The sequence below is a fragment of the Mixophyes fleayi genome, chromosome 5, assembly GCF_038048845.1.
Source record: "Mixophyes fleayi isolate aMixFle1 chromosome 5, aMixFle1.hap1, whole genome shotgun sequence".
Classification (NCBI taxonomy): domain Eukaryota; kingdom Metazoa; phylum Chordata; class Amphibia; order Anura; family Limnodynastidae; genus Mixophyes; species Mixophyes fleayi.
In genome coordinates, this window is record NC_134406.1 from 27,865,780 (window position 1) to 27,877,557 (window position 11,778).

General features: G+C 40.8%; 1 protein-coding gene across 1 annotated transcript in view; it reads right to left on the bottom strand.

Moving 5' to 3' along the window:
* Positions 1 to 1,353, bottom strand: part of CUBN (cubilin) — a 184,331-nt gene extending 182,978 nt beyond the window's left edge. The window contains exons 1-2 of the mRNA XM_075211910.1: positions 1,232 to 1,353; positions 705 to 837 (exon numbers count right to left, since the gene is read on the bottom strand). Of these exons, the coding sequence (XP_075068011.1) occupies positions 705 to 837; positions 1,232 to 1,353 (255 nt within the window). The remainder of the gene's footprint in view (positions 1 to 704; positions 838 to 1,231) is intronic.
* Between the last annotated feature and the right edge of the window lie 10,425 nt (positions 1,354 to 11,778).

The window sequence follows — 11,778 nt, forward strand, 5'->3', positions numbered from 1 at the left end:
AAGGCTCACTGTTCATGAAGAGGTTTAATGACACTGCAAAAACTCCCTCGCACCACAAGACTTTCCTTTAGTCTTCAAACCTTCAAGCGTTCTCTGAAAACCCACCTCTTCAGACAAGCTTATAGTATTCCTCTACGACCCTCTTAATCTCCCGAGGTTACCCTATTACCACCCTCTATACAGCTAACACAAGACAACAACCCTCTAAATACTTTGTAACCTTTCCATTCTAGCTGGACAAATATTCAATATGATGTAGCACTTACCCTTGTGTATCAAACCATTGTCCCATAGATTGTGAGCTTGCGAGCAGGGCCCTCTTACCTCTCTGTATGTATTACCCAGTATTGTTTTATTACTGTTTGTTCCCAATTGTAAAGCGCTACGGAATCTGTTGGCACTATATGAATAAATGTTGATGATGATGAATATGTGTGTTCAGAGCCGTAAAATTGAAACTTTAGCAGCCAGGCCAAGAAGGAAAACGACCACCCCCCATCCTTCAATTTTAACCAAATTAACCTAAATTATGCATAATCTATGCATAATTTAACCTAAATTATGCATGGGCGGTCGCCCCTCTCGCACCGATCAGTGTGTTATACTGCACAGTATCTTATAAATGACAAAGGCACGCCCCCAACAATATATACTACCGTGTGTCCTTGTAACACATGTATGATTAAGTTGATATATCTGGTTACCTGAGTCAGACAGTCAGTGAGATCATGATCATTCATTTTAATTTTCCCATCGGAACTGGTCTTAAACTCTATATTTTTTCTTGATTGGCTCACTGAAAATATTAAATTTCCATTTTCTGAGGACATCCGAGGCCTGTTAGGGAATAAAGAGTTTATTAATTGCCATTCAGCTACTCCCGTGTTATAACCATAAAGCAAAATATTAACTTTATTTATTTTTTCGTATTCTGCACCACAATGTTACATGACAAACGCAGCACTGTGATCAGACTAGGAAGCAGCAGTAGAACAAGTGTCAGCTGCTACATAATAAAACATGATTTATTTAGATTAATGTAACTTATGGCTCTCCAGCTGCTGTGGAACTACATATCCCAGCATTCCCTACCAGCCAGCGGCTGAAAGTGCAGTGCTGGGACTTGTAGTTCCACACCAGTTTGTGGGCCACAAGTAGCCTAAGCCCCATTTAAATAGCGTGGTACAGTTATACATCTCTATAGTTTCAATGGAAGCATAATAACACTTACTGGTCAATGTACGCATCTCTTTTCTGCCTCGTTTTCACTGGCTCTCCAAGCTGACATATTAGTCCAAAAAGCATTAATAGTGCTGCTAAAAAATGCCCAGTACCCTGGCCTGGAGAAAGCATGCTGCCGACAGCTCTCCCCAGGCACTGACAGCTCTCCTGAGGCACTGACAGCTCTCCCCAAGCACTGACAGAACTGGGATGTCTTGGGAGACACAGACGTGTACTTTGGCCTCACAGATACCGGTCATTCCCACAAAACCTGCAGAAAATAGTTTACGCAAGTTCTTCATTCATATTAATTGTTCAACTCAAGTAATGGAAAAGGACAAAGGGCTGACTAGTTACATTTCAAGCACGTTCCAATAGATTAAGATGTTACACTTGATGACCTTTGCAACAGGTTAAGAACCACAGAAACAGCACAGGTTATACAAGGTTAAAGTTGCCACCAGTTAAGCCATGGGCAGCAGTGGCTGGCTGGCAAATTTTAGGCCTGGGGGCGAGGCTAGCAGCCTATTAGGAAAATTTTAAAGGAAAATGAATGCCTGTAGCCCAGTGAGTCGGCCCAAGGTAGCCCACTATGATACAGGCCTAGGGGACAGATGCCCCCCAGCCCAGCCAGCCCCTGATGGGCCGGTACTATACATATACAGTATGTACTATAGTGTAGTAATTAGTGAATAGCTGTTGCCTGGCAACATGCAAATGAGAATTGCTGAAAGAGCAGACAGCACCTTCAGCTATTTATGGCGCAGCAGCAGTAAAGGAGAATGTTACCTTTCTCCTATTCAGCAATACATACATACATGATGTAATAGCTTAGGGCTGTAAATTGAAGGGCCAAGTACATTTCACTGGAGGCAACAACTTATAGTATCCCTGTAGGAATACATAATATTCAAACTCAATGGACACATGGCATGAAATACATAAAATCGATGTGAACGAAAAACAAAACAAAACAACAATAAAGGATAATTTTTGAGAGTTCAGGGCAAATGCCATTTTTTGCGGCCGTCCTGCTATTTTTGCAGCAATGCACCTCTCTATAGAAGGAAGCACATGGATTTGTGATGCAATACGGTGTTGTCTAGAGGAATACATGTTGTTACATCTTCTGATAGGAGTGCAGGCTACCTACAGGAACATACCTGGTTATACAACCCCATGCAAAAATCAGATTTCATTTTGTGGGATGTGATATTTTAAATGAGATTCAAGGGATGGAGAAGGTGCAGTTAAGTGCTGGTACCCTACTAAATACAAAAATAAAATAAAAACAAATGGTGGGCTATTATTGGGAAAGGAGGTGATCTAGGGAAGTTCAAAAATACTAAGGGTTAGATTTACTAAGCTGCGGGTTTGAAAAAGTGGGGATGTTGCCTATAGCAACCAATCAGGTTCCAGCTTTCATTTATTTAGTAGCTTCTACAAAATGATAGCGAGAATCTGATTGGTTGCTATAGGCAACATCCCCACTTTTTCAAACCCGCAGCTTAGTAAATCTAGCCCTAAGAGAAGACCTGTTCAACGCACTTGTTCTCTTCTGATGTGGAAGGGGCGGATGTCCGTTGCCAATGTACAGCAAGGGCGTGCCAAACTCAAATGCACACAGCAACATCCTATTCAAGCTCTGGGCATCTCTCCGGTCCTTATTTTTCAGCCGTATCTCTTGCACCAGCTACAGGTCTAGTCTAAGTGCCGATTACTAGCGATAACGGTTGTGTATGCATGCTGTAACGTGTGTTTGCAATCAGAAGCAACTGTAAAAATGTATTTTATGTACAGTAGACATTCAGGACATCCTAATAAATGTATTTCATGAAAAAAAACACTTTTTTTATTTTATGTTTTATCATTAATGTCTATATTATTTATACCCCATTCATACTGCACCAAAATCCCGGGTTTTTGCCAGGGCGAGCTCAAACGACCCGGGTCTTGGTGCAGTATGAATGGTACAAGTCAAAAATCCCGGGTCTAAAAACCCGGGTCTTCAACCCGGGATTTATCGAGGGGTAATTCCCGGGTCGGACCCGGGTTGCCTGCACTATGAATGGTGCAACCCGGGTTTTTCAACCCAGGTTGCACAGAAAACAAGCTGATTGGCTGCCTGCCTGTCTCTGGAGGATGATGTCATCGGTGGGAGCCCGTGGAAGATTCGAGAAGGAGTTTAGGAGAAATGGTGGATGGTGGAGTGCAGATCAAGCTGAAGCAGAATCGGAGTTTGTTGGAGAAAATTGCTTTTATTTCACTGAAAAAGTGTGTATTAACAAATTGTCAAAAAACCAGTCACCTTTCAATGACATCACCATTTTTCAGCCAATGAAAACTGCTCTGGTGATGACTCCCACAAATTGCCAGGGCACAGACTTGTGCAGTATGAATGGGGTCAACCCGGGAAATTCCCGGGTCCGAGGTGCAGTATGAATGGTGTTTCTGAGCTGGGACGCTCCGAGCGCCGGCAAAAACCCAGCTTGAAAAACCCGGGATATTGCCGGGGCGGCAGTATGAAAGCGGTATTACAGGTGACATTAATTGAATAGCTGTTTTTTTTCTGAGCGTTCTTTTTTGAGTTTATATTCCACATATGTATTGGACGTATCCTGCTGTGTCTTGTTAGTACAGCAGAGCAGCCCTAAACCCGTGTTCATCACCACACGTATCTTCACATCCGCTCCTTGTTGAATTCAGGTGTATGTATTTAGGTGCGTTTTAAAACAAACGCACAGTGCACTCAGTATCCTTACCTTAATGAATCAGGCCCAAAGAATTTACAGTTTTTGCCTATTAGCAGTTCACTATTCTATTTAGTAACTTATTTCTGTTTATTTTTAATTTTCAAATTGTTACCATATAAAGTGTAGTACAGGTAGTTCTAATAGATTCATAAAGTCTGTGTATATGTTCTGGGTGTTTAGAAGCATTTTAAGCTCTCGCTTCTGCAATTTAGCTAATATCCAACACTTTGATGGAAATAGAATTTCTTTGTATTTAGTACAGATGAAAATGCTGATTGCTGCAGGGAAAGGTTATCCGGTAATTATTTGCCAAGTGACTGGTGTGAAATTATTTAATAGAGTTTTTAGCAGGTGGGTGGACAATGTCATTTAAGAAAACATGTTAGACAAATTACTTGTATTTGTATTACAATAGATGTAACTAACAACTTCTATTCAGTGACAATGAAAGAACCTTTTAGATGACCTCTGCATCCCTCATGTTCTACATACTTGAGAATCCAAATGGTGAAAGGCCACTTCTTACAAAAGTAATGAATCTTTACAGTAGTGCTAAAAGTCACTAGTAAGGTAGTAAAGGCCATATATTCAATAGCAGCTTAAAAGAGGTACATTCATACTTGCCAACTTTTCCTCATTGGCTTCAGGGAGATCCCGGGGGAGGTGGGTGTGCGGGGGCGGGGCTTGACGAATCAAATTATTTTGGCCCATCCCCTAAACAATTGTCACAATTTGGCCAATTAAAGCAGGGGGCTAAGATGATTGTCACTCACCGGACTGTGAGTGCCATTTCCCGTGTGTTCAGGAACCGTGGCCGTCCGCCATCCTGAGGGTCTGTGCATGTGCAGCCCTTATCAAACCTTCAGTACCTGTTGCTTTTAATTGATTGGATGATCAGGCAACCCTCCCTATTTAAACCACCTGTGATCATTACCTGGTTGCCTGATCTTGGAGTCTCATTCCCCATGAGCCTCTGAAGGTGTTCCTGTGTTTCCTCGTGTATTCAGCTCCTGCTGATTCCTGTTTACTGCTATTGTGGTTTCCAGACCACTTCAACTCTCCTGTGTTCATCGTGCCTGCACTCAGCTGATTCCTATCTGCTACTACTACCGGATTCCAGTTCGTCTCAACTCTCCTGTGTTCAGCGTGTCTGCTCTCCGCTGCCTCCGTTACTACTACAGAGTTTCAGACCGTCTCAACTCTCCTGTGTTTATTGTGTCAGCTCTCCACTGCCTCCATTACTACTACAGAGTTCCAGATCGTCTCAACTCTCCTGTGTTTATCATGTCAGCTCTCTGCTGCCTCCGTTACTTCTACAGGGTTCCAGACCGCCTCTACTCTCCCATGTTCAGCGTGCCTTCTCTCCGCTGCCTCCACCACTACTACTGGATCCCAGACAGCCTCAACTCTCCCGTGTTCATCATGTTTCCAGTTTCACTTACTACTGCTTCCTGAGTATTGCTTCGTTGATTCTGGATTACCTGCCGTGCGCTGCACCAACCTGATTACCGCTTCCACCCTCCAGTGGTCTCTCCTCCTGCCGGCCTTCAGCCGTTCAGGTATCCCTGCACTGCTCCTTGACAGCCTGCTCTCCTGAACCGCGGTATGCATACTTTCCATTGACTTTGCTTTTGTATTGCATATCCATCTGGACTGAGTTGTGTTCTTCTCCGGAGCCTCCTATCCACTGAAGCTATTGTTATCATTGACTTTGTTTCCTATTGCCTGGATAGCTATTGTGACTTTGTATACTTCAAGCAGCGCTTGTCAGTTACTGTTGTATTGTGGATATCATCGTGGGATCAAGTTCTGTGTGCCCCATGTATACTCTGCTTTACATTCATCTCCTCGTGCCCCTCCTCACATATATATAGCAGTGGTACAACTTGCTGACGCAGACCACTGACTCCTGTTCCCTGTGACACCAGTTTCAAGTATCCTCTCACATAAGCAGTGGTACAACTTGCTATACGCAGACCACTGACTTCCCCGTTACCTACTTTCACCTGGACTCCATTCCTTCACTATAGACAGCGGTACAACTTGCTATACGCAGACCGCTGACTCTCACTACCTCCTCGCTACTCCTGGACATTCCTCCTCACTATAGCAGTGGTACAACTTGCTCTACGCAGACCACTGACTTTCCTCACGTTTACTTGTCCATCTGGTTCCTCGTGTACATACATCTACTCATTACCAGTTGCTGCTAGTCATAGACTTTCCTTGAGCATTCTCTCACCATCTGCTGATTCTCCTGTTCCGTTGTCACCCTGCTACCAGAGAACCATAGTACCAGCTATATTACTCTGGTAAGTCCATCATCTGGTGATATCCTGGGCAAAGACTCCTATTGCCCGTGACAATGATGCGATATTTGCCTCATTAAGCCCCGCCACCCACCACTTATCTATTGCGGGGCCGAGAACCGGGAGGTTGCCCTGCTCTCCCGAGAGCCCTGGAGGTCTCCCAGAAATGCAGGAGTCTCCAGGACATTCCGGGAGAGTAGGCAACTATGCTTAAAGAAACACAGCTAATGAATCTCTAGAGACTGACGTGTCTTTTACATTTCGGTCTCCATTACTGAAGTCATGTTGTCTTACCTGTCAGTCTTTGATTAAATCTTGGTCTCCATTAAAATGGCCACCTCCATAGGCATCAATACATGGACAAAGGACACAATTTCTGAACTGCGTCATCATGCCACAGATGGTGAAGCCAACCACGTCTTGTACTGGCTCAGCATCAGGGAGAATGCCAGACTCTTCAGGGAGTGAGGGAGATCACCCCTATTTGAGGGATTCTCCCTGACATTCAGGGAGTGTTGGCAAGTATGGGTAAAATAAGCACAATACATATAACCATTTTACAGAACACTCACCCATAGAAGTATCTTGTAACTAACCTTTGTTTATGAAGCTGGGGGATCAGGTGAACACAATAGCTTATTTGTCATATGGAATTTTATTACTTTAGAACAATATGGGTTTTAGGAGTTGTGTGTGTGAAACTTGGCCAGTAAATCTGGGCAGGACAAGTACAGTTTCAATTTAATCAGGTTTCTGGACCTTGAAATTGCAGCTTTCAGACCATAATAAACGACAACCTTTCATAACAAGACAAAGGAGATTAATCTTTTATATATTGAAACTGAAAACATGAAGGATTTGAAGTAATCATTTATACTCTTTGATCAAGGATTATGAAAACCAAAACCACTAATCTCCCAAAAGTATCCCTTGTAATCTGCTTATTGTATGGGCTGCAGTTTGCTGTACTGTTCTTGCTGCTTTTCCTTTACTAATGTATGTTATGAAGATGGGTATAAAACTATAATTGTTTTTAAATTAACGTAATATTATTAATTGGTTGAATAAAGATTTGGCACAGTGCCTTATTAATAAATCCATATTACATGAAGAAAGGCCTTCACTGAAATACTATACAGAGCATGCTCTGCCACATTAAACACACATATGCTGGACTGATGTAATTGTTTTAATTTTAATATGCTGGAATTGACAGTGATCTGTACTACTGGAACTTTTACTGTTATACATGTTAAAACATAAGCTATAACCTACCTGAGCACAACAAATATGGCTTCTTTATCGGCACCCAGACCTAGTACAATAATGTAGCACTTCACATACAGAGTACACAACATCTTGCTATCTCACACTAGCATTGTCTTCATACTAATATCACATATAGATCTACCCCTAGCATTGTCTTCATACTAATATCACACATAGCTCTACACCTAGCATTGTCTTCATACTAATATCACACATAGATCTACCCCCAGCATTGTCTTCATACTAATATCACACATAGATCTACCCCCAGCATTGTCTTCATACTAATATCACACATAGCTCTACCCCTAGCATTGTCTTCATACTAATATCACACATAGCTCTACCCCCAGCATTGTCTACATACTAATATCACACATAGATCTACCCCTAGCATTGTCTACATACTAATATCACATATAGATCTACCCCTAGCATTGTCTTAATACTAATATCACACATAGCTCTACACCTAGCATTGTCTTCATACTAATATCACACATAGATCTACCCCTAGCATTGTCTTCGTACTAATATCACACATAGCTCTACCCCTAGCATTGTCTACATACTAATATCACACATAGCTCTACCCCCAGCATTGTCTTCATACTAATATCACACATAGATCTACCCCTAGCATTGTCTTCATACTAATATCACACATGGCTCTACCCCCAGCATTGTCTTCATACTAATATCACACATAGCTCTACCCCTAGCATTGTCTTCATACTAATATCACACATAGCTCTACACCTAGCATTGTCTTCATACTAATATCACACATAGCTCTACCCCTAGCATTGTCTTCATACTAATATCACACATAGATCTACCCCTAGCATTGTCTTCATACTAATATCACACATAGATCTACCCCCAGCATTGTCTTCATACTAATATCACACATAGATCTACCCCCAGCATTGTCTTCATACTAATATCACACATAGCTCTACCCCTAGCATTGTCTTCATACTAATATCACACGTAGATCTACCCCTAGCACTGTCTTCATACTAATATCACACATAGATCTACCCCTAGCATTGTCTACATACTAATATCACATATAGATCTACCCCTAGCATTGTCTACATACTAATATCACACATAGCTCTACCCCTAGCAGTCTTCATACTAATATCACACATAGATCTACCCCTAGCATTGTCTTCATACTAATATCACACATAGCTCTACCCCTAGCATTGTCTTCATACTAATATCACACATAGATCTACCCCTACCATTGTCTACATACTAATATCACACATAGATCTACCCCTAGCACTGTCTTCATACTAATATCACACATAGCTCTACCCCTAGCATTGTCTACATACTAATATCACACATAGCTCTACCCCTAGCATTGTCTTCATACTAATATCACACATAGCTCTACCCCTAGCATTGTCTTCATACTAATATCACACATAGATCTACCCCTAGCATTGTCTACATACTAATATCACACATAGATCTACCCCTAGCACTGTCTTCATACTAATATCACACATAGCTCTACCCCTAGCATTGTCTTCATACTAATATCACACATAGCTCTACACCTAGCATTGTCTTCATACTAATATCACACATAGCTCTACACCTAGCATTGTCTTCATACTAATATCACACATAGATCTACCCCTAGCATTGTCTACATACTAATATCACACATAGCTCTACCACTAGCATTGTCTTCATACTAATATCACACATAGATCTACCCCTAGCATTGTCTTCATACTAATATCACACATAGATCTACCCCTAGCATTGTCTTCATACTAATATCACACATAGCTCTACACCTAGCATTGTCTACATACTAATATCACACATAGCTCTACCCCTAGCATTGTCTTCATACTAATATCACACATAGCTCTACCCCTAGCATTGTCTTCATACTAATATCACACATAGATCTACCCCTAGCATTGTCTTCATACTAATATCACACATATATCTACCCCTAGCATTGTCTTCATACTAATATCACACATATATCTACCCCTAGCATTGTCTTCATACTAATATCACACATAGATCTACCCCTAGCACTGTCTTCATACTAATATCACACATAGCTCTACACCTAGCATTGTTTTCATACTAATATCACACATAGATCTACCCCTAGCATTGTCTTCATACTAATATCACACATAGATCTACCCCTAGCATTGTCTTCATACTAATATCACACATAGATCTACCCCCAGCATTGTCTTCATACTAATATCACACATAGATCTACCCCTAGCATTGTCTTCATACTAATATCACACATAGCTCTACCCCTAGCATTGTCTTCATACTAATATCACACATAGATCTACCCCCAGCATTGTCTTCATACTAATATCCCACATAGATCTACCCCTAGCATTGTCTTCATACTAATATCACACATAGATCTACCCCTAGCATTGTCTTCATACTAATATCACACATAACTCTACCCCTAGCATTGTCTACATACTAATATCACACATAGCTCTACCCCCAGCATTGTCTTCATACTAATATCACACATAGATCTACCCCTAGCACTGTCTTCATACTAATATCACACATAGCTCTACACCTAGCATTGTCTTCATACTAATATCACACATAGATCTACCCCTAGCATTGTCTTCATACTAATATCACACATAGCTCTACCCCTAGCATTGTCTTCATACTAATATCACACATAGATCTACCCCCAGCATTGTCTTCATACTAATATCCCACATAGATCTACCCCTAGCATTGTCTTCATACTAATATCACACATAGATCTACCCCTAGCATTGTCTTCATACTAATATCCCACATAGATCTACCCCTAGCATTGTCTTCATACTAATATCACACATAGATCTACCCCTAGCATTGTCTTCATACTAATATCACACATAGCTCTACCCCTAGCATTGTCTACATACTAATATCACACATAGCTCTACCCCCAGCATTGTCTTCATACTAATATCACACATAGCTCTACCCCTAGCATTGTCTACATACTAATATCACACATAGCTCTACCCCTAGCATTGTCTTCATACTAATATCACACATAGCTCTACCCCTAGCATTGTCTACATACTAATATCACACATAGCTCTACCCCTAGCATTGTCTTCATACTAATATCACACATAGATCTACCCCTAGCATTGTCTTCATACTAATATCACACATAGCTCTACCCCTAGCATTGTCTACATACTAATATCACACATAGATCTACCCCCAGCATTGTCTTCATACTAATATCACACATAGATCTACCCCTAGCACTGTCTTCATACTAATATCACACATAGATCTACCCCTAGCTCTGTCTTCATACTAATATCACACATAGATCTACCCCTAGCATTGTCTTCATACTAATATCACACATAGATCTACCCCTAGCATTGTCTTCATACTAATATGACACATAGATCTACCCCTAGCATTGTCTTCATACTAATATCACACATAGCTCTACCCCTAGCATTGTCTTCATACTAATATCACACATAGCTCTACACCTAGCATTGTCTTCATACTAATATCACACATAGCTCTACACCTAGCATTGTCTTCATACTAATATCACACATAGATCTACCCCTAGCATTGTCTTCATACTAATATCACACATAGATCTACCCCTAGCATTGTCTTCATACTAATATCACACATAGATCTACCCCTAGCATTGTCTACATACTAATATCACACATAGATCTACCCCTAGCATTGTCTTCATACTAATATTACACATAGATCTACCCCTAGCATTGTCTTCATACTAATATCACACATAGATCTACCCCCAGCATTGTCTACATACTAATATTACACATAGATCTACCCCTAGCATTGTCTTCATACTAATATCACACATAGATCTACCCCTAGCATTGTCTTCATACTAATATCACACATAGCTCTACCCCTAGCATTGTCTTCATACTAATATCACACATAGATCTACCCCTAGCATTGTCTTCATACTAATATCCCACATAGATCTACCCCTAGCATTGTCTTCATACTAATATTACACATAGATCTACCACTAGCATTGTCTACATACTAATATCACACATAGATCTACCCCTAGAATTGTCTTCATACTAATATCACACATAGCTCTACCCCTAGCATTGTCTTAAGTAAATTATAGCCAAAATTGATTGCAAAATTAAAATAAAACAAAAAAATAA